Source organism: Suricata suricatta, chromosome 8, assembly GCF_006229205.1.
Source record: "Suricata suricatta isolate VVHF042 chromosome 8, meerkat_22Aug2017_6uvM2_HiC, whole genome shotgun sequence".
NCBI classification, from domain to species: domain Eukaryota; kingdom Metazoa; phylum Chordata; class Mammalia; order Carnivora; family Herpestidae; genus Suricata; species Suricata suricatta.
In genome coordinates, this window is record NC_043707.1 from 46,590,576 (window position 1) to 46,616,518 (window position 25,943).

General features: G+C 48.9%; 1 protein-coding gene and 1 long non-coding RNA gene across 3 annotated transcripts in view; one reads left to right on the top strand and one right to left on the bottom strand.

Annotated features, from left to right (window-relative positions):
- Window positions 1–9,940: 9,940 nt before the first annotated feature.
- Window positions 9,941–11,652, top strand: LOC115299064. 2 transcript variants are annotated; one of them, XR_003911974.1, is made up of 4 exons: window positions 9,941–10,216; window positions 10,834–10,968; window positions 11,164–11,277; window positions 11,403–11,652. It is a non-coding gene; the product is annotated as an uncharacterized LOC115299064 (long non-coding RNA). The 2 variants fall into 2 exon arrangements; XR_003911973.1 differs by having other exon boundaries at window positions 10,834–10,961.
- Window positions 10,330–25,943, bottom strand: part of VANGL1 (VANGL planar cell polarity protein 1) — a 40,712-nt gene continuing 25,098 nt past the window's right edge. The window contains exons 4-7 of the mRNA XM_029948350.1: window positions 18,778–18,911; window positions 17,104–17,236; window positions 16,007–16,241; window positions 10,330–11,918 (exon numbers count right to left, since the gene is read on the bottom strand). Of these exons, the coding sequence (XP_029804210.1) occupies window positions 11,658–11,918; window positions 16,007–16,241; window positions 17,104–17,236; window positions 18,778–18,911 (763 nt within the window). The 3' untranslated portion in view covers window positions 10,330–11,657. The remainder of the gene's footprint in view (window positions 11,919–16,006; window positions 16,242–17,103; window positions 17,237–18,777; window positions 18,912–25,943) is intronic.

Genomic DNA, 25,943 nt, shown 5'->3' on the forward strand with positions numbered 1-25,943 from the left:
ATCCGGCCAGACCCAGCCACACCTCTAATAAGCTCTTGCGGAGGTACATTTTCAAAGCAATCTTTGAAGCTAATCTTTCAAGTAGCCAAGGAATGTGGTCTGTCATGAAAGTGGTCTGTGCTCCAGCCCAGGAAAATTCTTTGGTCCTGGAGGCCTGAGTAATATGCTCTAAGTCTAAATCATATCGTGGTACTCCCATGTCAGAAGCGCAGAGTGTTAAACCAGTACTGTCTGTAAATAGTAGTGTTATTCAGTTATTGGTCTAAAACTTTTTGAGCTGGTATTTATTGAATGTTTGGTATGTGCCTGGAGCACTATGCTATGTGCTTTACATGTGTCATGTCATTTCATCCTTTTTACAAAGTTTTTAAAGATTTTTTTTAAATGTTTTTTATTTATTTTTGATACAGAGAGAGACAAAGCATGAGAGGGGGAGGGTCAGAGAGAGAGAAGGAGACACAGAACTGGAAGCAGGCTCCAGGCTCTGAGCTAGCGGTCAGCACAGAACCCGACGGGGGGCTCGAACCCACGAACGTGAGATCTGACCTGAGCCGAAGCCGGAGGCTTAACTGACTGAGCCACCCAGGCGCCCCCTTTTTACAAAGTTTTTATAAGCCTTATTATTATCCCCATTTTATAGATGAGGAAACTAAGACTCAGAGGGCCTAAATAATTTTCCGAGGGCCACACAAATGCTTTAAAGGAGTATCAATATACCTTACTTTTTATATTTAAATCAAGGATTTGAACTAAATCAAATTCTTTAAATGAAGCAATGAAAGGATCCCAGTTTTTTTCTTCGGATAGTGTCCTGAGATGGATGCATGTGAATTTCCCACAATCCTTTTCACTGCTTAAGCCAAGATCTTCTTTCTCTGGAGGCCATACTCAACTTATCCCATATTGGAACTGGAGGTTAATTAGAACTGCAAGTTCTGGCCATCCTGTTGGGGGAAAAATTCATTGTGTTATCAAGAATGCACAATCATTTTCAGTGTATTTTTAAAAATAACATCTTTTAGCTAGAAATGAGCCTTATCTTTTCCCTAATGAGGCTGTGTACTGTCCAGGCCCTAGTGTGCATAAGGCAGGAAGCCCATACTAATAATGTCACTTGCATTATATCATTACCAAGTAGCTTTTGATCAACGATCCTGATACATGCAGACACACTCACCCCTCATAAGTGCTGGTGGGTCCTGGGGTTCTGCCTTCCAACTTCCCACTCCCACCAGGGATTCTCGACCCTGCTCAGTGAGCATCAGAATATTGTCTTCCAAGCTTATTTAGAAAATACAGATGCCCATCTCGAGCCCAGACACCCTAATATCCCATCTACAGAGCTGGAGACTACCTACATTTTAGAGTCACTGGGGACTGGCACAAGGCAAGGCTAGGAACCACGGCTCGTCCACTCCCCTGGGGGATCTTGCTCAGCCCGTGGTTACCAACACCACGTGTCTCTAGCCAGGCTCTCCTGTTTCCAAACCTCTCACCCCAACCGTCTCTCCTGGACAGCTTCATCTGGAGTCCCATAGACACCTCTTTGGGGCTTTAAAGACCTCCCCCAAATTAGGTCAAGAAGTCAGCAATGCAACATTAACAATTAATAACTGATAATTAGTAATCACCCTTATTACAGAAGAGCAGCAATTTGGAGATTAGAGAAGAGGAGAATGGGCTTCCTAGCTTCCCGCATCCAACTGTAGGCCCTCCAAGGAAATCAGACTCGTAGAGAGGACCAAGGCCATCACCTTCCATTGGGAGAGGATGGAGGATAAAAAAAGCCCAGACCCTCCACACTACCTTCACTCCCAACAATTTCATTCACCCCAAGAAATCTGGACAAAGGGCTGTTACCCACTAACCAGACAGCTTGCTCTAGCTCAGGACAGGAGTCAGGTTTAGGGGAAAAGGCCAGCAGCATTTAGGGGAAGATCCTTCTTCATAGAAGCAGGGGAAAGCAGAGGAGTGGGGAGGAGATATCCCCCTCTGGCAGTGTCTGAGCCACAAATCTTAGAGCCATTCCGTTGTGTCCTGCTTCCGCATCGACTAGGGAGCCAGTCCTGGGCTCTGCTCCCACCCCTGCTGCGTAACCAGAACCAAGACTTATAAGCTCTCGCTGGGGCGGCAGCAAGGTTCCCACGGTGCTACCATCTCCAACCCAGCCTCCGCGCTGCAATCAAGGATCTTTCTAAAATGAAAAACTGATTATATCACACACACATGCTTAAAATTCAGTGGCTCTCTATTCCCAGTAGGTGTTTAAAAACTATTTTTTTTCCAGACTAGGAGAGGCCAAAGAGCGAGCTGTGAATGGAAAGGTTGTTGACTCTGAATGCAGAGCTGGGCTGTGTGGTGTGAGGGAGGGTGGGGAGGAAAACCAAGATGGGTCTTGTAAAACCAAAAGTCCTCAAAGTGTCTCTCTTCTGTACAAGGAAAGCAAAGTGTGAGTAGTGCTGACTGATGCCGGCGAGATCTGGGATCTTGGTTTAGGAGAGCGTCGGACTAGATGGGGTGATTTCTGAGGCATACGTGGAGTGTCAGTCTTGGAATTACGGCGTCCAAATGCCTCATTGAGGATTATAGCACCCAGTGGTTATTGTAGGAGTTGGGTCAGCACCACAGGCAACAGGTTAGGGGGTCGAGTGTGGCTTTGTAATTGGCAAAAGCCAATTTTTTTTGCAGACACTTGAGGTCTATGTGAACTGCCTTTTGTCTACCTTACCAGCCTCACCTTCCATGACACCTCGCAACCTGCTGCCTCCTCTACTCTTAGAACCTGGTGTTGGTGGAAGCTGCCTGGCTGCCTAACAACTCCAAGCCTCGGCTCATGCTGTTCCACCTACTGGAATGCTGTTCCACTTTCCTATCTGCGCCTGCTTGGCGAACTCCCAACTACCTTAAGTATAAAGCAAGGTGCATTCTGTAACTCTTCCAGTCACTCCCTAGGGTAACTGGCCTCCTCATCTGCTGAGCGCTCGCTGCACCCTGTGTAAAGCTCTCTTACAGAAACTACAATTCATTATGCTCTTATGTGTATGTCTTCTTCCCGATATTCATCTGAAAGCAACCTTAGGGAAAAGGCTTTGGCTAATTCTGTTCTATCCTCAGTGCCTACATTCTGATAGATACTTAATAAACTTGTTTGACTAAGTACTCTCTAAGCCCTATGCAAAGCTAATTTAACACAGTGATTAGTACCACTAAGGATGTGCTAGCAATTATCAAAAGCTATTAGTACCAGTAAGAAAATGCTGGTGATTATCCAAAGTCACCAGGGGACTTTTTGGCAATGCTGTCATCTGTTCAGATTTGCTTCAGATAGTCCATAATTAAAAAATAAAATAAATTAAAATAGGAACACAGAATCTCTTTGGCTCAGGGAGGCGCTTCTGATGTGTGAAGTTCTTTACTCAGGTAAGCAAAGTCACCTGGAAATAACAGGCCCCAAGATGGAAAGCAAAGCATCATGGGAATGGCAGCAGAAAGCCCAGACCCCACTCTCTGGGAACAGGATAACCTAGCTGTCCATTTTAATGCATCTGCAGATGCAACTGCTTGCAAGGTAAATTAAGGACCTCTTTTGAATTAATCTGGCATTTTACCATTCTGAACGCTTCAGAGTAGTGACAGCTAGAAGGCTCAGTGTGAACCCTAGGCTCCTACGAAATACCAACGATTCCCCTAAAAAAATCATGCACAATTAGACTGTAGCCAGTAGCTTCCGCCCTGAGATGCTATCGTGTTCTCATTCACTCGCTCGCTCAAATAGTCACAGATCTTTAAAGCTTGTTCGTGCATGCAGATCACAGAAGGCAAAAATGAGTGGGTGAGATGGGGTGCTGGGCCAAAAGCTAGAAAAGGAAAATGTTTGGAGAAGCTTGTGTCAGTCCTACAAATGCATCATCCTTTTGTCTGAAATAGTACAAATTCTCAGAACCTCGGGAACGAGTTCAGATGTAAACACAGAGAACACACCCAAAAGTCAAGTGTCGTTTTGTTTTTCCTGGTCAGCCTTGGCCCATATAACTACAAGATGCTTGTGTGACACATTGACACCAGCAGGGAGCTGCCAGTCTCTCGGAAGCAGGGACAATGCCCATGCCACACCACTGCTGGTGAGCCCGGTCTCTGTTACTGCTGTGCAGGCAGTGACTTCACTGGTACCAGCCCGATGTCCCTCACTCTACTCCATACTCTGATGGTTTATCACCTGATATCCTCAAAACTCTTCCAAAATTCCATAGCAGTATAATGGGTAGTGAATGAAAAAGAGAGGACTCTTTGGTTTATGTCTATGGGCACCTTTAATCTTTTCTCTAGCAGGGTTTGCTTGTGCAGATATAAATTATCATCTTGGTCGATGGCCCTGAGAAAGAGAACTTATCAATAATCTATACAATGAGTATCTTCAAATCCATTGTTTTCTCTGACCCCTGTCCATGCAACAGGTGAGAATTTGATGGTGTGCTATCAGCACTCTATCCAGGTAAAAAATAGCTAAGCATAGCAGAAGGCAAGTCCCAGCATTTCTTTGGCAAATAATCAAGTTCCTTTTAAATAGACCTACCTATCTAAAAATCACTCAATAATTAAAGCTGAATTACCAAGCCACTCACCAAAACAATCCAATATTTACCCCCCTCACACATCCAGGGTCTGACACTTTTCTTCCTCCCTACCTAGGGATCTTTTTTTACTTGCCAATTTATCCAGAAGGTCCACGTCATCTTCATTCTTAGAGCCTAAGATTTTAATTTTCAGCCATCTATTCATTTAAAACATTCTCTTGAGCATAAGATGATCAAAACAGATAGATTTCATTACAATGCCAACACACTTTCCATTCAATCGATCATTATAATTGTCTTGGTTTTCATAGATAATTGACATTTTGGTTTTAAGAGGGTATCAAAATGATACAAGAGTGCAAATGGTCCCTAAAAAAAACCCACAAATTTTTAGATTGAAATAATCACAAGAAAAAAAAAGAAGCCAAATACAATTTGGAATTTCAGTTTATTTTTCAAGTTTTACAGTATAAAAAATGTAACATGTAAAATGTTTTACAGTTAATTGGGATGGGGGGGGACCCAAAAGGGGACCAAATGACTTGGCTGCCAGGTACACCATATCGGCTCCAAACATGAACGTTGTTACGGAGAGAGGTCACAGGAAGACATTTCATAGCATACACCTTGTGAATGTGCGTAAATGTCCTGTGCAGATCGTTGCTGGTAGAACCATTCATTTAGAGGTTTGAGATGCCTCATCAGAGCCTTTTTATGCTAGAAATCATACTCAGACAGTCTCCTACACACGCGGTGATGGGAGCAGAGACCGATAAGCAAACTTGCCCCCTCCTGGTTACAAAGTGCAGTATTAACTACTATGAAAGAACACCAAGTCCCCCGGCCACGTTTTTGCACAGATCATTCTGGCTCTGCCACATAGACAGATGGCGTGGTCACAGAAACTTCTGGGTTATAACTCCAGAAGCGAAAAGTTCTTTCAACACAGAAGCAATGAATTGTCAAAGAAACTTCTCTGAAGGAGACCAGACTTCAGCTTTGCTGGCCTTCTCTCTAGCATCTTGGTGGAGGAAGTGGTCCTTCACAAGGTGAGTTACCTTGACCACCCCTATTAGGCGGGACCCAGCCATTTTCATTCTGGCCGCACCCTGCACAACAGTTGTACTCATAAATGATTGCTCGGACATCAAGTTTGGGTAATGTCTATTTACCTAAATCCTATAGCGAATCCATTATGAAAATAAGGAATTACCACCAAAATTTGAATTCCCTGCTCCTTTCTTTCTTTCTTTTTTTTTAAGAATGATGAACCACATGAAGTGAATATTCCATTTTTTCTATCACCGAGGGGGCACTGGCAAGTGTAAAGCCACGGCCACCTTTTTCTACCTGGCCCCTGAAATGGTGACAGTGTGCCACTTTCTAAATTCCCTGCAACGGGAGTTAAACTAGGTTTGTCACCCATAGACCCCATGCCTGGGTCCCGTTACTATTTCCCTGAGCAACAGTCTCTGGTCCGCAGAGATGCAGCTTTCCTAGGCTTTGGACGTTGGGGGGCTTAGCGACGCTGAAGTGACCAGCTCCTTCAGAATGAAAGCTCATGTTACAGAAAACTCTGATAAATATAAGCAAACACAAAACCAGACAATGATACATTCAAGTATCTGTATGCAAAAATTATTTCAGTGCCAAATACACTCTGAAGACAAAAGCCTGGCCATGGATCACATTTGTTCCCCGAGGCGCAGGAGAAGAGTGTTTTTCCCCCCTAAGACAAAACACTGGTGTTTTCAAGCTGTGAGACATCTAAATTGCAGATTCTTCGCGCCATATTGGAAGTAACCTTTCACTTCATGCTTTGAATGTAAAAAATCTGTGGGTGTATCGAGAAGACTCTAAAACAACCCATTACAGAGATTTATTTTACAGGTGAAACAAAGCAAATTGGCTTATATAAGTAAAAATGGGGTGGGGCCTGGCAAGGAAGGCTCACAGAGTCCCCCAAATTCTATTGTATGGAGTTTTATAGTTTCTACCCTTTGAAAATCTGTCCCAGTCCCTAAGGAGTAGCCATGCTGAGAACTGGGAGCACCATCTTGGTTTTCCTGTCCTCCACGGAAAGAGAACAGCAGGAGAGAAAAAGGTCGTGCGTGCTCAACGGAGCCAAACGTAAAGGCATCGGAAGAGAGGAAAACTGTGTTTTCCGAGTTCTGTTTTATCAGTTCCTTTAAAACGGCTGAGGGCAAACGTAGGGGAAGAAGAGCGGGATGCAAAGTGCTTGCTGAGGGCACCGATGTCAAGGAGGGAGGCCAAGGACCCCAGTTCCTGAGCTCCCGAGGCTGGGTCTGCAGGTGGTCTTTCTCCACCCTAGCTAGGCGAAGCAGAGCACCATGCAAGAGGGGCAAAGGCAAAGGGTGGTTGTCAGGACCACAGCACCTTCGTCTTGCAGTAAATGGTGCTGGCAGAGATGGTTTTCCTGGGGGAGGGGCATTCTCAAATCTTTTGAATTAGAATCTCAAGAAATCTGCTCGCACCATAGATAGGTCCCCCCTGGGGGCCACAGCTCTGGTGCAAAATGAAAGAACTCAAGGGATTCCACCACCTCCAAGGAACCCTCACCCCACGTTCCTCCACCGTCCAAAATGCCAGGTCATGCAGACCATACCTCAAGGCGCAGAGAACAAAGGGCTGGAATCAGACATTCTATTTGAAATTCCATACATGAGCCAGGAGACCTGAGACGGGTCCCTCCCTCTCTGATCGTCCCCCTCCTCACCTGTTAAATGGAGATAACCCTGCCTCCAAGGAGTTCACATTCTAGAACAGAACCCTTCTTCTCTTCCTTGTCTGACCAAAATACGTTTTGTCAAAAAAATGACCTGAAATTGAATTTTCTGGGCATCAACTTGGTTAAAGTGCAACATGGTAACTTCAATGCAGTGTCTAACTTACCTCGATTCACTACTGCCCTGAATGCCATTCAAGAACTGTGCTATGGGCTTAAGCACAACTCCTATTTTATTATCGATGGAATATGACCACAAGGTTAGATAGTAAATCCACAGTAGTGATTTATTGTTGTTGGGTTTTTTTTTTTTGTAACAAGATCCATAAAGCATCAATGCTACCCAGAAATACTTACATCGCTTTATAATCGCAGGACCTCTGCTGGACTATTTAAATATTATGTGAACACTTCGGTGCTACTTTTAGTAATCAGCCTTATCTTTTTTATGAAGCTCAGCTTTTAAGTTATATTGAGAAACAAGAGTAAGGCTTCCAAGGTAGTAAAGTTGGAGAAGTAATTATCACAAGAGCTTGACCTTTCTTTCTCTGCTTCTTGCTGTTTTCGGGTCATAGGGTCCTGAGGCAAGAGAGAGGCTAATGGACTGCCTGCAGGGCATCAAGCTTTCCAGAAGACACTCCTAGGCTAAAGCCATTTACTCCTGGGGAGAAGCCAGTGTAACTGAGGGCAAGGAATATTGGAGCCAAGGGAGAAATAACTGGCGTAGAGAAGCCTTCCAAAAGATGGGTGCTATTAGGAAATCTCTCTGCCTTCGGGCACAGGGGGAAACACGAACACCCTCAGGACACACATCCATCCAAGCACGCGGGTCAATCACCTGCTGACAGAACGAACCCACCTATAAGACAACACAGATGTTGAGACGGCTAAACTATAAACCAGATGCCGTCCATCTGGTAATTACTCTCAGAGAAACGTACACACACATGGAAACACACGCACAAGCAAGCATGTATCCCCGTGTAGGGCGCCTCTCATCACAGAGCCCAGCCAGAGGGGGTGTGAACCAAGAACCGGATTCTCTTGGTTTTGTGGAGTGACTAACACTCACTTACTTCCCCAGGTGCAGGGGGAGGGTAATCACTTCCTGCCACCCGGACAGAGGGCTTGCCACAGAGATACAGCCCGATCTGAATACATGCAGGCAAAATGAAGAGGAGGCCATAAGTAGAGGGGCGCCGAGGGGGGGTCACCGCATCTCATCCCCCCCTACACCAGCCCAGCCACACACATCCCCATACACTGAAAAGGAGCTCTAACTCTCGTAACGTGCAGCGACGCGTGTGAGCACACACACACACACACACACCCACGCAGGCACACGCCCCAGGGCCACCTACCTCCACCCACTTCTGCACAGATTTCTCCTGGCCGTAGATGTGAAAGGGAAGGACAGACAGGGCAGATGATGCTAGCCAGGCGAAAACCTGGTCAAGCATTTCCTCAAGGGCTCTGTGAACTTCGGCTAAAGTATTCTGGCGTTTGAACTGAACCAGTAATGCAAAGGATGAATCAACTAGGAAAGCTTAAGAGTCCCTTCCCCCTCTAAGAAGGCAGACTTTGTCACTGTAACATTCCCTTCACGATGTCTGACAACGGTCGGCACCTTCAGAAGTCTGCACTGCAGAACAAAAGTAACCCGCTGGTTCAAACACTGGCAGGGAGGAGGGGTCTCAGGCTTGCGCTCCTCCCTGGGACCCTCCATGCCTCACATCTGACATTCACGTTTTAATACCTTAGGTTGAAAGTTGTAGAAAATCTACAAACATTTAAGGCAAATGAAATCCTGTCCCCTCTAATGTGAAGTCTCCTATATTTTACTAGCCCTAGGGCAGTTTACCCTCTTTTAAAAAGAATAGCCTATTGGTTCTAAGGCCTGAAATAAAAACGCATCATTTTCGATCATGTGATGAAGCTTTCTGAAACCTTCCATCTTTTACTGCCATTTACATTGTTCCCACAGCACCAGCAAGTCGAGTTATTGAGGGTCTGAAGGTGCAAAGGCTTTATACAAAGAGCCTGCATTTTATTTTGTTATTCTTTCAAAAGGGACTGGATACGAAGCCAGCGTCAAAAATCGATATCCAATTTCAAAATGAAACCATAATTTCAGAAAGGCTTGACATTCTCCTATGCAAAGACTGGGGGTAGAGAGGATGAGAGGGGCGAGAAAATACATTCCTTAATCTAAACCCTTTTTCACCCTGCTCAGAGTATAGGCACCAAAGCAGTGACTCCAACTTAACTCCTTCTTAACTTAAGATCGGGTTGGAGGCACAGTATTTCAGAATGCTGATAAAGTGTCATTATGAACTACATGTCCTGTACATGAACTCGACGGACTCACAGCATCTCCAACCACTGAGGTCCTGATGCAGAAGCGTCTGACACACTTAGCCTGGGACATGAGAACCGCTGCCGTCCAGAGTCTCACCCACTTACCCCTTCCCTTGCCTCACCTCCCAAAATAGATTTCCTGAGAAAGAGATTGTAAGGAATGTCCAGTTTGAAGGGACCTAAGGCAACAACTATGAACAAAAGCACCATGGTTACATGGTATGTGTTTTTCATCAACAGAACCATTTAGTGACATAGCACATCTTGGCTTGAGGCCACACGGATGGCTTCTCCCTTCTTCTTTTCCAACATGTCTGTTTGAGCCGAAGGCTGTTGATTCAAGAATGCTGTTTACTTTTTCAGGTACAGGTGGTATTAGCGATATCCAAGGCCAATTTTGATTTTAAAACATGATACGCAAATACTGCACAACCCAGGAAGGGCATGTGCCAACCCACACACAAAGGACGTTCTGACAGTGTCCTCCTTTTTGAAAGCAAGGTGATTGAATGCCCCCAAGTACCTGGGAAAAGCAAGGGTGAGTACTTTGCAAGGGTTTGTCATGATATGGGAAGGCAGATGGAGGAACAGACAGGGTCCCCTGCAGCAGGACTCGGCCGGGTCGGCTTGCCCCCCCCTCCCCCCCCCAGCCACAGCTGCTTCTCCTGGCCTGGGGTCCCAGTGAAACCAGCTGCACTTCAGAAACCTGTCACAGAGGAATCACTCGGGATCCTAAGACTGGCTCCCCTCCCTTTCCTCTCCCTCAGCTTAGCCGCTTGCCCAATCCCTCTCCCCACTTTCCCAGGGACTACAAGGAATCCCAGCACCAGGGCCAAAGCAGCTCCTTCCCTGGTAGTAAGTGGCAGAGGTCACTAGGTGCACAGTGATGGTGGTCAGGAAGCAGGGACTGGACAAGAGTGGCTGCTACTGCGCTGGGCACTGCTTGGTCTCCCTTGGCAGGGCAACTTGCTCTGAAGCTTTGGTGATATCTCCCTGGGGAAATGAGAGGCTTGAGCTGCACCTGCCAGTCCCTGAGTCCCAGTATCCGTCACCCCTGTGGTCCCTGCGAGCCATGGGGAGGAGGACCGGGAGGGGAAGGGCTCTGCCACAGCCTAACAGGGCCAGCCTAGCCGCCTTGCTCGCCCTGTGTTCTAGCCGGTAGGCGTTCTATGCCTCCCTGTGCAAACAATCCCTGGGGCCCACTGGAGGCGGCGCCCGGAGCCTGCGAGCACAAGTGAAGACCCAGGTCCCCGGCGGCTCTGAAGGCTCTGCCCACCTGGCCGGTGTGTGGTGTGTGCAGGGGCGGGTGAAGGAGTGAGATGGGTGGGCAATCGTGGGGTCAGGAAAGATCTACCTGCTCCACTCCAGGGAAGGGCAGGCAGGTTTTCCCTTTGGTGGGGAGGGGGGGTAACAACCTAAGATCATTTAGAGATGTCAACGGACAGTGCACATTTTCTGTTGTGACCTCCCTCTGCGGAACTTAAGGCAACAAAGAACAAAGATGAAGGCAGGCATTTCTGGAACGGACCGTGGGAGGTTGACACACACAAACACACGGGCGGACGTGTCATGTCTGGTCTCCCCGAACGGAGTGAAGAGGTACCCCCAGAGCTCTCCCAGGGGGTGGACCAGAAGCGACAGAAGGGCGTGGTCCTGGATGAGAAGGGGGACTAGCTGCCCTGGCCGTAGGCGAGGCGAGCCACCCGCTCTGCTTTGGTTAACAGCTGTCACAGAAGCAGCTTCGTGAGGAGTCCCATCCACAAAGGTCAATGTCATCAGTCTCTGTTCTCCAGGGCGGACGCCCCCTGCCTCTTCCAAATAAAGTGCGGATGGTCGAAGGGTACTGGTCTATCATCTGCTGGTTTCAGTCAGCGATGAAGAAGAAGAATAGAAAAAGACGCCCCTCTGGTATACATATATCTCTCTCTATATATATACTCTTTTTTTTCTTTTGTAATAAAGCCACAAATATAAAACTTTTAAACGGAGGTCTCGGACTGTAAGCGAAGGACAAATTTGTGAGATTTGGGGTCTATGAACTCCTCTGAGAGGACGATGAATGGGATTTTCTTCACATTGACCACGAGGCTGAAGTCCAAGCACTTGAGGACGAAGACAATTCCATCCCGTAATCCATTAGTGACAGCCTCCTCGCTGACCAGCCTCCACTGCGTAGAGAGCCAGCGCTCCTTGTCATACTGCAGTGTGGGGCCCGCGCTGAGGTAACGTTCCAGAAAGGCCTGAAAAAGAGGGGGAAGGGCCATCAGGGAAGATTCACCCCATGTCCACGGCAGTGCCACCAGGGGCCTGTCCATCCTGCATGACAGTGCGTCCCAGCAAACCAAGATGGCGCCCGGCATATCACGCCGTATCCCCATCAGACCCTCACAATTGAGACGTTGGGTAGGGAAGCTTCCTTGGACATCCTCACTCCCCTCTGCCAACCAGAGGCAGGGTAGGCAGAGGGAGGGGCAGCTGGCATCCACGTCTGCCCAGCCAAGGCTTGGCCCCACCACACATGCCGCTGCGGGTCCCCGTGCTAGGTCTGCCTCCACGCGCACCGATGGCTCCTCAGGGAGGGCAAGGACCGGCCCTGAGGGACACTGGGGAAGTGTAAGCTAAACACGTGAGAGGATATACTGGCACACTGGAAAATGCATTACCACTCATAGGGTGTGTGACTGTGGACGAGTCATTTACCCTCCTGGAAGTGGAGATGAAACCCAACCAGCCTGAGGCACAGTGAGCTCCCTGATCTCCCATGGGACCAATGTGCAAGGGCCAGGTCTGAGGGATGCCAGAGCCCACATCCCTGCCCCTCTCATGAGCCCCCTGATCCAACAGTGCTTAGCTCCTTAGCTCCTGGGGGTCCTTGGACAACAACCCTTCCACTGTCCCCAGTCCACATGCACTGTTCCTCCTGGGCCCTTAAATCTCCTCAGACCACTGCCTGAGCCTCCGGACAGATGAGCACACCTTCCTCCAAGTGCTTATCATCACCGGCCTGGCTACCGTGTGATATTTTACTTTGCTAACAATCACTGTGGACTTGTGCGTCTGTCCCCCACACTGGACTTTACCCTCCCAAAGGGCAGGAACTATTGTTTAAATGTGAATTTCCAATGTACCTGGACCCACTAGGAGCTTAATGGTGTATTAAATAAATACATACACTGATTAAGCTGCAAGAAAAGAATGAACCAGTAATTGAGATAGGATATACTGGGCGATAGCACTCTGGTCCTAGACACAGGATGGTTCTATACCTTCTTCTTCCATCTATGCCTCACTCCTGCTGCCGAGGATATTCCTTCGATCCGTAAGCCCATATTCTAGGCAGGAAGTACAGCCATGCCTAAACACCCTTCTAGTATCAAAACATAGGGGTGCCTGGGTGGCTCCATCGGCTAAGCGTCTGACTCTCGATTTCAGCTCAGGTCATGATCTTATGGTTCACAAGATGGAACCCCTGCTTACGATTCTCTCTTTCCTTTGGGGTACCTGGCTCAGTCAATTAAGCATCCAACTTGGCTCAGGTCATGATCTTGCAGCGTGTGAGTTTGAGCCCCACGTTGGGCTCTGTGCTGACAGTTCAGAGCCTGAAGCCTGCTTTGGATTCTGTGTCTCCCTCTTTCTCTGCTCTTCCCCTGCTCATGTTCTGCCTCTCTCTCTCAAAAATAAACAAACATTAAAAAAAATTTTTAAGACTGTCCCTCTCCTTCTCTCTCTGCCCCTCCTCTGCTCGCTTGCTCTCTCTTACTCACAGAAAAGAAACACCTCTTGTGAATCCTAAGAAAAAGAAACAACTCAGCAATTAGAGAAATGAAATTAATAAGATAATGTATAGAATATTAATAGAAAATTAACATAATAAAAAGATGTTCTACCACATTAATAATTGAAGAAAAAGGAATTATAGTGAAAAATATTTTTTTCCCTCTTACGTGGGCAATGACTAAAAAGAATGCTAACACCCAATAGGTCAATTGTGTGGGAGAAATAAATAATCCTATCCCAGAGGCAAAAGTGTAACATGGCAACATCCTGGGAAGGACAATTTGGCAAGATCTATACCTTCGATCTAGCTGTTCCTCTCCCAGAAATTTATCTTTTGGAAACACTTGCACAGATGCCCAAAGATATATGTTACAAAGATATTTGCTGCAACCCTGTTTAGACCAGCGGTTGGCAACATTTTCTCTAACGTAGATATTTTCACCTTCACTAGCCACACACTGTCACAACGGCTCCGGCTCGGCCTGCGTAGAGAGAAAGCCGCCATCGGTGATATGGAAATACAAGGGTGTGTCTTGTGTACCAATAAAACCTGATGAACAAAAACAGCTGAGCCCTGGTTTAAACCAGGGGAAGATTTTCATCCAAAGGTGCGTTGTAAGCACCCGTTACACAGATCAGTTGAGTCAGTGCAGTAAGATGCAACTATTAAAGAGACGGAGTTAGATCCGTATGACAGAGATCCACAAGTATGGACATGGGAAAAGAGCCAAGAGATCGTTTTAAGTGAAAAACACAAGTTTCCAAATTGCATCTGTGTGTGTGCGTGCATGTGCATGTGTGTGTGTAAGCTCTCATTTGTGGTTTGCCTTTTTTCCCACTTCTCCTTTAGACACACACACACCTCCGAAAGCATACATACTGGCTCCTTATCACTACAAACTGTTTAGGGAAGTAGAATGGAAAGTTCCCTTTGCACATTATGTTTTTCTTTAATGCCTGGATTTCTACACAAAGAAGAGTGTGAAATGATTTTTAATTGAGAAAAAGTATACATTTTCGTTTTAAATGTTTATTTTTGAGAGAGAGATAGAGCATGAGCAAGGGAGGGGCAGAAAGAGAGGGAGACACAGAATCCAAAGCAGACTCCAGGCTCTGAGCTGTCAGCACTGAGCCCAACGTGGGGCTTGAACCCATGAACCAGGAGATCATGACCTGAGCTGCCGTCGGACACTTAACCAGCTGAGCCACCCAGGCTCCCGAAAGGAAAATGAAAGGAACCAGGGAAGTAAAGGGTCTTGAAAGAAAAAGGAAAATGGCCTCCGTTCCACGTGGGATGAGCTATCACTTTGCGTGTGCAGATGACTGCACTGTTGGCAACGCAGTGTTCATGCTTCCTTGCATTCTATTTTTTGTAACATAATATTCTAACAAAGATTCTTCTGTTTCTAAGAGGCGATATACCGTGATTTATAAGCCACCGTTCGATTTTTACAGTATGGCCAGTTTGGAGTTATTCCAAATTATTTTGCAAGAATCATCTTCAGGTATACCTGTGTATGTATCTGACTGTGCTGAATACTCTTTCTAGGAGAGGAATTAGTGAATCAAAGAAAATGGAAACCCTTACAGAACTCACTGGATGTTTCTCTATCGCTTTCCTGACAGTCACCACTGGTGAGGGACAACAGAGTCATATGTTACACACATGGAGAGTGACGCGTGTACACGGGCCCTTATTAACAAAAGCCACCAAACATTTCATGTGCACTAGATGCCCAGCTCATTTACTCCCTACCTTGTGACTTCCAGGTCACATTGCCACATTTCGCATAATTTTCACACAACAACCCTACTGGGTAGATGCTACCACTGTCCCCATGTTACAAAAGAGGAAACAAATGGAGAGTGACTTCTACAAAGTCACAAACCAATCAATTGGTGGAGCCGGGATCTGAGCTCCCCTTTGTCTGATAACAGGTCATTTGCGACCCCTCACTCTGTTCTGCTTCCTTGGCCACACCCTTTCTCTTAGATACACAGCCGTTTCCTCCACTATCCCTAAAAGCATGCTCACGTCCCAATTCAAAAGACCATTCAAGTAACACGAACTCCACGACATCGCAAGTGCCTATCAGGGTGCTGGCATCTTTTCCTCCACTAGTGACAGTCATGTATTCAGTCCTCGCCACATGACAGGCACTGTTTTAAGCACCTCATGTGAAGAAGCTCTTGGGGTTCCCAAAACAACCCAATGAGGTGGTATGAACTCTTGGCCCCAATTGTTAAGAGTAGGAGCATGAGGCACAGAACCATTGAACCGTTTGCCCAAGGCGACCAGCTTGTTGGTGGAGAACCCAGGTGAGAAGGAGCCGGCTCGGCTTCGGGACTCACAAAGGGCCTTTAACTACCACCTCCACAGTCCCTCAGTGAGAGGCTTTCCTCTGCTTGAATCTAGAGGCTGTCAAAGGGCACCTAAGAAACCAGTCACCCCAAGATAATATAAAGCAGGTGGGAATCATGAGTTCTCATGAGTGGGTCCTGTAGAGAACATGTAGGTTGTACCCCTCCCGGGCTCAGGGACAGGTGGCACCTTGGGGGTCATGCTGTTGGTGATGCAGAAGGCCAGGTGCTGCAGGATGCTCTCCATGCTGTGGTAGTGCTGCTGCCGAGTGGTGCGCAGGTACTTCTGCAGCGCCCGGGCCATGGAGGGGAAGATGGCCTGGGCGGCCTCCCGGGGGTCCATCACCTCCCCTGGGGCCTTCTGCTGCTCTTCGGCCTGGAGGCGCTGGATGTGGATGAAGGCCTCCTCCACAGCCACCACCAGCCTGGAAGGGTAATGGGACAGTCATCAGGACAGGGCCCGAGCAGAGTGGCGCTAAAGGGCCCGCCTCCGTGGCCCAGGCTGCTGCTGGCTCACCCAAGGCTCCCCTCCTCGGCTGTCCTCCCAGATGGCTGAGAGGGGGACAGAAAGGGAAAGGAAGGGGGGGGCACCGAGGTGAGAAGGAGGGAGCCCTGAAACTGGTGGGATGATCTCTGTTCTCAGTTCTGCCCCTACTGAGCCTAGGGGCCTTGTGTCAACCCTTCCATCACCCCCATGAAGGGTCAGAGGAAAAGAGCTCGGGGATTCCTTGCTCTGGCCACAAGAGGCTCCGCACATGCTGACAGGTGGCTGGAGGTACAGAGGCAGCCTTGCAAAGAAAACCAGAGCTGTATCTCCCTCCATCCAGCAGCCCCGGGGGTGGGGGCGGGGGGCAGAGAAAGAATGGAAGAGGCCCAGCATCCATGATGGAAACCAGCTTTGCCCACTTCTGTTCACACGATCAGACTTGAACACCAGCGAGGGACTGGGGGTGGGGGGATGCGGAGGAGGGGGCCCTGCAAAGCGTGGGCTTTGGCGTCAGCTGGGAATCTGTACGACATGCAGCTTCTTGGGCCCCACTCCGGCCCCACAGAATAGTAAGTCAGTCACTTTTGCAGGTGGGGCCTGGGACCTCAGATCTGCACTTTAATAAGCCCTCCTGAGGGCGCTGAATTACGAGAAGCATTGGGACGGGGTACTCGCCTAAGGCTTGCGTGCGCTGCGTTTACATGCTGAGATTTCATTCTGGCAGTAAATAAATAAATAAATAAATAAAAAGTCTCCTATGACAGGGTGTCAGTGTCGGGGGTGGGGGTGGGGGCACAGACCTTGCTCTCCGCTTCTTCACCCGCCGCTCGTGCTCTGCCTCTTCATAATACAACTCGTTGTGGCTGGAGTCTCTGCGCCGAGCGGCGGCAGCGATCATGGCCCGGGACTGACCAGTGGCATTGTTACTGGGGCCTTTGGGGAAGGACAGTGGAGGGAGAAGAAGGGTTTTAATGCCGTGGGGCTGCAAAGAAAGCAGACAGCTAGGACTGCGGTCTGTCGATACTGTCCACCTGCCTACCCGCACACAATCGACCCTCAGAGGAAACTTCCCAGAAGGGTGGCCAGGACTCCTGTGCTCACCTTCAGGGTGCTCCTCAGGGCAAGGAAACCTCCCCCAAGCCCTGTATGATCAGTGGAAATGGAAAAAGAACTCAGGAGGAGATGAAGAATGTTCGCCAATTAAAACGTGGGCCAAAAACCACACACAGTGTGCTGAGGATGCTCCTCACCATTGGTTACATAAAGTTTCAGTTTGGCCATAAAGGGAGTTAGAACATCACGTTTCAGCAACAAGACAACAAGAGAGAATGAGATGCACGAGGAGAACAAGGACAGAGAAAAAAAGTCAAGGGACAGGAGACATGGATTTTGCACAGGACAAGCCATGCTGGAATGTCACAGTGGTCACAACCTTTATTAAAAAAAAAAAAAAAAAAAAAAAAAAAAAAAGACCCGAGGACTGGCGTATGGCCTGTCTGTTAATACAGAGTTAGACCTTGAGTCCCTGTTCCCAACTGGCCACAGATCACCTGAGCTTTTCAGAAGGACAAGGCAGATTACATGCTTTCTTCTGTATCAACTGCTCAGTTAATACCTTGGTTTTGCTCTTGGGAATTTACACTAAGCTTTCCAATCACAGATGAAATTTACCAACCCTCTGGGAGTCCCACCAGAGTGCATAGCTCATGAAACCACTTATGCCCCCGCCTCTGCCAAAATGGGGAGGAAATCGCCACTAAAAATCGACACCATCTGTAAATCACTCGACTTGCTAACAATATGACCCTCTTCCTGGGTCTGCAAAGCTCTTGCCCTGACCCAGGGCACCGAGCAAGAAACTGACACTGTGTCCTGTTTGTTGCACTTAACCATCTGATAGCTCTGACGTCCCCAGCCTGGCCTCTGGCCTCCCACCAGCCACTCGGCCCCAGCTCCCAGCCAGGATTGAGAAATCCCTGTAAGCATCTCACCAGATGCCTGAACTACCTACTGAGAGTTTCTGACTTCATGGATCTAGGGAGCTGAGACTCTGGGTAACTTATCCCAAATTTCAAAAGCAGCTTTCCATAGGTATTCCCAGCAGGAAGCAGGAAACACACATCACTATTGTTTTCAATCAGAAAATCCCCAAACGAATGGGCCTCCCTCGTGTGTAGACTGTAAATCAACATTCCTTTGAAAGTATGTCTGCCTGCAGAAAGAGACAGAGAAAAAAAAAGAAAGAAAGAGAGAGGGAGGGAGGGAAGGAGGAAGGAAGGAAGGAGGGGAAGGGGGAAGAAAAGAAAAGGAAAAAGCGAAACAAAGCAAAAAAATTGTTCTGAACGGAGAATGTTCCATAAAGACAGACACTGAGGGGAGGGGCAGCCAAATGGATCACAAAGTTTAAGCGAAAGAGGTGCCCAAACAGTGCTCCCTAGATCCACCAACCAGAGACACCATTTCAAGGCACATACCATCCACATTGTAGACTTTCAGCCCGGCCATGTGCTTGGCTGCTCGGAATTTGGAGGCTGTTAGGAGATTGGGGTTATAGATGGTGAAATCTTTATAGTAATTTTCCAGAACCACCAGGGCTGCTCGCTGGATACTGAGAAAAGAGGGCAAAATTAATGCAACGCTTCTTTACTGAATAATCAGGTCCTGAGTGGGAAAAAAAAAAAGAAAAAAACCTTCTTCTGGAGTCAGGTAAAACAGGAGAACACAAGGGTAAGCAGGCGGAACGGCAGGCTACTGGATTTCACCACCCCGTTTGTCTCCAGGATGAGAATTTACAAGTGACACTGAGATCTGTCATCAAGGGGCTTTTGTGCCTTCTCCCAGGCTATGTCATTAGCCAGGTCCCACCAAGACAACAGCTGAGAAAGGAATCACTTATAACTTAGATCTGTTTAGGCTGCACAGAACTTTCCCGTTTTTCTCAGTTTACCATGGAGGAAAGTGAGGAACCTACCAAGGTCAAGAGCCTTACAGAGGGTGGCAGGGTTAATGCGTGACGGAACCAAGTGTAGAGGCAGGTTTTGGGGTCTCCGTGCAGGGCCTCTCCCCCAAGCCCCATCACCCCTGTTGTAAGGAAGGCTGGGTGTTCGGTTTTCTAGAGAGCAGAGCCAACTACAACCACCCAGGGCAGAGGGCTCGTAAATGATGCGGGCTGCAAAGGGGCGCCTGGGTGGTTCAGCTCGCAGCGCAGAGCCTGCTTGGGATTCTCTCTCTTTCCCTCTCTGCCCCTCCTCTATTTGTGCTTTCATAAAATAAACAAATATAAATACATAAATAAACACAGGCACGCTGGCTGCAGATGCTAGTTAATCCCGATCCCTCCTCTGGGTTCCATCCTCTCTACCACAGGTCAGCGGGGGCTCTGTGTTTCAAAGGAGGCAAGACCCCTTCCCGAACCCCTAGCTGAGACCTTGATCTTTCCTGGTCTAGGAGGCCTCCTACCCTTGGCCTGCTGCAGTCTCCAGACCTCAGCAGAGGTGCACGGAGTGGACTCTCCCTGCCCAAGGTCAGCCCCCCAGAGAGCAGCAGAGAAGGGGTAAGGCCAACAGGTACGGGGGTCGAGTAGGGACGGCGTCCACGCTGCCTTGTGGCCACACGAGCAGGACACCCACCACCTCCAAGAGAAACCTGGGCTAACACAGCACGGGTTTTCACACACCATCGCATCTCACTTCCACAAGCATTCAAGGCAAGAAAATTGACGTTCAAAACTCTGCCCAGAGATACCTGGGGGGGGCTCAGTCAGTTAAGTGTCTGGCTCCTGGTTTCAGCTCAAGTCATGATCTTGCGGCTTGTGAGTTCTAACCGCATGCTGGGCTCTGTGCTGACCATGCAGAACCTACTTGGAATTCCCTCTCTCTCTCTCTCTCTCTCTCTCTCTCTCTCCCCTCCATGGCCACTCATGCATGCACATGTGCTCTCTCTCAAAATAAATAAGTAAACTTCAAAAAAATTTAAAAAATAAAAAATCTCTGACCAGCACACAGCAGAGCTGAACTCCAATCTGGGTTTACAAACCTCCACCCTGTGCTCTTTCCCTGTGATGCTTGGCCCCGCGGGGACAGTGTGCCTGTGGGACACCAACTTTACAAATGTATTTGTTACCTTGCCCGGCTTATTTTCCTTCCCAGCCCCTGCTAAGTGGCTGAGATGACACGGGTCACCTACAACCACCCAGGGGCCAGGACAGGGCTGCCCTCCGTTCCTGGACGGCCACCGTCACTCTTGGAGTGGCTCGGGGCTGTGCACTTCAGTGAGACCACACAGCCCCCCTAACCCGTCTATCCACTAGACGCTCTGTCAGATCCTGGCTCGGCTCCCTTTGTTGAGCACAGAGTCTAGAAACATCCAGGAGTCAATCAGCTAACCTCCTTGAGAGCAGAGCCATGGCAAAGCTCTCGTTTGCGCCCCAATCGTGCCCTGATCAATGGTCTGCACTCAGTCGCTGCTTAGTATCAGCCTTGATGGGCACGAGCACGGGAGGCTGGGAGACGCTGGTGAGAGGAAGCCTGTGTCACAGAACTGAGAGTCCTCAGAGCAAATGTACATTTTGAAAGCCCTTGTCATTCAGTTGCACGGTTGCTCAGTATCACTTCCAGATCTGAGTGCCTACATCGGCCCAGCCCTGAAGGCAAAGACGGGATGCATGGAGCAGTCGTGCGGAGAACCCAAGCCCTGGGACAGCTCACCGGGATACGCAGGGAGTGCAGGGAAGGGCTTGGGAATGTGCAGCCTCCCTGAGCAAGCCAAGTGGCCCTGAGCTGAGGTTTTGTGTCCTAAGTCTTGTCTGCTCAGTGGCTCTCCAGCTCAGTCCGGCCCAGGGTCCTCCTTGACTGTGATGTCTGGTATTTTCCAAAGTGGGGCAAGCCCTTCCTTTTCACCCCCACCCCTACATCCAGAGACTCTCCATGGCCTGACCACATGCGCATGCACACGCACACACACACAAACACACCCTCGTAATCACGAATTCCACCTCCTGCCCTGGGAACGGAGTCTCCGGAGGCTCCGTGCTCAGTGAGCCCAGAAGTCCCTCCGCACAGAAATGTCCAGTTCCTGTACACAGACGCACCAACGTGCAAATATTCCCTCTCCCGCTACCATAGGTGTGTGAAAAGTGAAAACATCTCTAGGCTCCGGGGTTCTGGCTGAAAATCAATTCCCTGATCAAAATGTAAAATGTCCAAGGTGACGCAAAGGTTTATTCTCAGGCGCATCTTCAAAGCAAACCCTCTCTGCCCAGCCAGGCTGGGAATGGTGGACGGGAGCCTGGTGGCCCAACTTCCCACCCTCTGCACCCCAAAACCACAGACAACGTGCTGTGCTGCCCAGATAAGGGGGTCTGCCCGTGCCCAGCTCTGGTCTCCCTGCCAGGGCGCCCACCCCACACCCTGCCTCCTTCTGTCCAAACGGGCAAGCCCATGGCTTCCCTGGAAACCCACTTCTGCCGGAGCCCAGGGGGCCCTGGGACTGCTCTGGGCTGGGGCAGGGAACACTGCTGGGACAGGCACTGCTGACGTTCCCGGTGTGGGTCTCAGAGTTCCCGAGGACCTTTGCTCGGGCAAACTGTTCAGTTCGGAACAAGGGGAGGGGGGGAAATCAGGCAGTGCTTGCTTTCCCCCAGGACCACCACATCCACAGAGGCACCAGAGGTTTTCAGAAGCCGCCACGGACCAGTCCATTCCTCCCCCCATGCTGACAAGCGGACACAAGAGCTGAGGGACCCCCAATGCCAGGAAGCCTAGAAATGCCTCTAAGAGGGGAGCATGCACTCATGTACAGAAATCTGTCTGAGCAACAGACCTAGCAATGCTGGGGTACGGGCAGCTCCATGTAACTAAAAATAACCCGTAACTCAAGTGCCCAACTTCAAAAACATGCTTGTGGGGCACCTGGGTGGCTCAGTCAGTTAAGAGTCCGACTTCAGCTCAGGTCACAATTTCGAGGTTCATGAGTTCGAGCTCTTGCGTCAGGCTCTGTGCTGACAGCTCAGAGCCTGGAGTCTGCTTCGGATTCTGTGTCTCCCTCTCTCTCTGCCCCTTCCCCTGCTCATGCTCAGTCTCTGTGTCTCTCTCTCAAAAATAAGTAAACATTAAAAAAATGTTTTTAAATACTTATGAAATCTGGATCAAAATCTGGAGCACCTGGGTGGTTCAGTCCATTGGTTAAGCGTCCAACTCTTGATTTCAGCTCAGGTCGTGATCTTGTGGTTCATGAGATCAAGCCCCGTGTTGGGTGCAGAGCCTACGTAGGGCTCTCCCTCTCTCCCTGCCCCTCCCCTGCTCATGTGCACAAATAAACTTAAAAAAAATCCAATATGCCTTTTTTCCACCTTGTTAAAGGGAGTAAGCTACACATGACTTAAGCCTTGGTGACTCAGACTGAATGTTTCATGCATTAGTTATGAGCTGTGCCACATACGTAGCCCAGTGAAAATGTCAGACCCCACAGGAGACAGAGGCCACCTGTCCCCATGCCACATGCTGCAGTGTCCTGGGTACACGAGGCTGTTTCTTTGCATCTTTTCTTTATCCTCACCCCCACCCCACCCCCCACCCCGTGGCTGTCAGATTCCTTCCTAGGGGCTACTAACCTTCCTGCTTCTGGCAATCATCTTTCTGTTCTCATACACCCTCGGTCTGGGTAGAAGTAGGGAAAAGGCCTCTGACGGGTCCAAGTGAGGAACTCTGCTCCAGCTAAGTAATATCCACGGTGGGCACGCGAGTCTGGGGTCTATTTCAATCCCAAGCCTGTAGGTTAAAAGTAACACGATGCTAATATAGCATTTGGCTTCCAGTAAAGGAGCAATTCGGCACACCCACCGAGTGGACATCCCTCAGGGCACCCAGCACTGGCCTCAGCCATGACCCACAGTGCCAGGACGCCAGGAGCACCCTTCTCCTTGGCCAGTGGCAAGGTTCAGGATCTTTCTGCCTCTGTACTTCACCATCTCCCAAACGTGGGGCCTTCTAAGGCCAGACAGGCCCAGTATCTTTGAGGAAGCCATTTCTGACTCTCTGCTCCCCACTGATCTGTCCCTAAGTGCACAGCATCAACAGCCACCACACAGGACCTGTGAGGTTTTCAGGCACGCTACCCTCCCTCTTCAGCAAGGCCACCGAAGTCCCCACTGCGCTAGGGACGCCTCCTATGATGTCCCCCAAGTACATAATCATACTCATGGGCTCAATGCACTCCTGCAAGAAACCCCAAAATTCCAAAGCATGCACTTCCTAAAACTATGGGGTTTTTCAAGGCAAAAAGGGCCTCAGAAATGGAGAAAAGCAAATCCTTCAACTAGTCCCTGGCTCCCAAACCAGATCCTCTCTGGGGAAGGAGGTGGGGTGGCAAGAACAATCAAGTTGGGGAAAAATCTGCCACCTCTCCTATCACCATCAGATTCCGAGAACTAGTAATCTGACTCAACAACCCTTCTGCAGAAACCCCGTATTACAGGCAGGTGGAGCCTAATACGCGGGTTGCGGACACAGCCCCAACAAAACCCCACAGCAAGGACCCCCCCACCCTGAGGTAGGGAAGGCGGAGATCAATTAATAGCACGTTCCAGCAGACCCCCTGTCCTCTGCATCACAACCCAGGGAAATGCCCCTCACAGACCACAGGACGAGTGGGAAACAGGGCGGTGATAGGCGGAGCTGTTAACAGAACTTCTCTTGAACCTGCACGTAAGTAACAACACAGACAGGAATGCCACATACGCATAGGACAGACCACATGATGATGGGATATTTAGGGTCAGAAGAACTGACACTGTTGCCAGAGCGAAAGCAAGCCCCTCGACTCTGCATGGCCCAGGCTGACCCAAACTTGAACTCGTGGAGAAGACAGGCCAGCAACGGGTCAGCACACACGTCTGAGGCAATTCAACAGCCACTTTTATTTATCTTAATAAAATTTTTTTATTTGGAAAGAGAGAGAGGGGGGAGAGGGAGAGAAAGGGCCTCAGCAGGGGAGGGGCAGAGAGAAAGAGAGACAGAATCCCAAGCAGTCGTCCGCAGTCATTGTGGAGCCTGACGCGGGCTCGAACTCGCAAACTGTGAGACTGTGGCCTGAGTGGAGATGAACCGACCAGGCCACCCAGGCGCCCCTCAACAGCCACTTTTAACATGTAGAACTTACTGCTGCCAGTGTTGCTTTACTGGCCTATTTTCTTTTCAGGACAGAGCCGTGGAATGAGACGTGTGTGCCCTTTTGCGTCTTATCAACCACGGAAACGTTTCCAGCGTTGCTGACAACTGTGAGAACCGCCATGGGAACAGAGACCAGGGCTGGCCCCTGCACTGCAGTGGAGACAAACACCTCGGTGCAGAGCTCACAGCTTAGTTCATAAGAACCTGGAAGACATTTTTGAAAGATGACTTCTGAAAACCCAAACCCAAACCAAATTAATGTCCTGCACAGCCGTTCTGGGCATATCTGTCGTAGGCAACCGTAGGCACCGGGCTTTGGCCCCAGCCAACGTGACCCTGGGCTCTATTGTCTATTCTTTGACCTTGGACAAATTAATTCATTCCTCCAAACTGCTGCTTCTTTGTCTGCAGGATGGGAATAATACAGAAAGCCTTAAAATAACAGGAAGTGGGCTCCCAAATCTTCAGCTCTATAAAATGTGTCACTGAAAGGCCAATGAAATGATGGGGGCAAGCCTGGTGTGGGCGCTAGTCAGAAATTCCAGGGTCAGAGCACCTGGGTGGCTCAGGCCACTGAGTGTCTGACTTCAGCTCAAGTCATGATCTCACAGTTCAGGAGTTCAAACCCTGCATCAGGCCCTGTGCTGTCAGCACAGAGTCCAATGGGAGTCCTCTGTCTCCATCTCTACCCCTCCCCTGCTCCCTCCCACTCTCCCAAAAATAATAAACATTATAAAAAAGAACTGAAAAAAAAAAAAAGAAATTCCAGGGGTGCCTGGGTGGCTCAGTTGGTTAAATGTCTGACTTTGGCTCAGGATATGATCTCACAGTTCATGGGTTCCAGCCCTGCGTCAGGTTCTGTGTTGACAGCTCAGAGCCCGGGTCCTGCTTCAGATTCTGTGTCTCCCTCTCTCTGTCCCTCCCCTGTTCATGCTCTCTGTCTCTCTCTCCCTCAAAAATAAGGGACAGAGCACAAGATCCAAATATGCCAGGATCTGGCTGAAGTCTGGTGTCACCTGCACTTAACTCCTGAGCTTAAATATCAGTGGAGACAAATACAAATTCTGTGGCTTTCCAAGACTTCAAAGTCAGTTGGCACTTAGGCTGGGAAAAATACCAAAGACTTGGGAGCCTACCCTCTATTTTCTTGCTCCCAAGGAGGAGTTGTTTGCTTGCCTGGTTTAGGTGTATTTTTTTTTTAAGTATATTTATTTAGGGGCACCTGGGTGGCTCAGTCAATTGACTGACTCTTGATTTCAGCTCAGATCATGATCCCAGGGTCATGGGATTGAGCCCATCATCAGACTCTCCACTGAGCATGGAACCTGCTTAAGTCTCTCTCTCTCTCTCTCTCTCTCTCTCTCTCTCTCTCTCTCTCTCTCCCCTGCCCCTCTTTCCAGCCTGCATACTTTCTTTTTTTTTGTCTTTTATTTTATTTATTTTATTTTTAATTTATTTTTAATTTATTATTT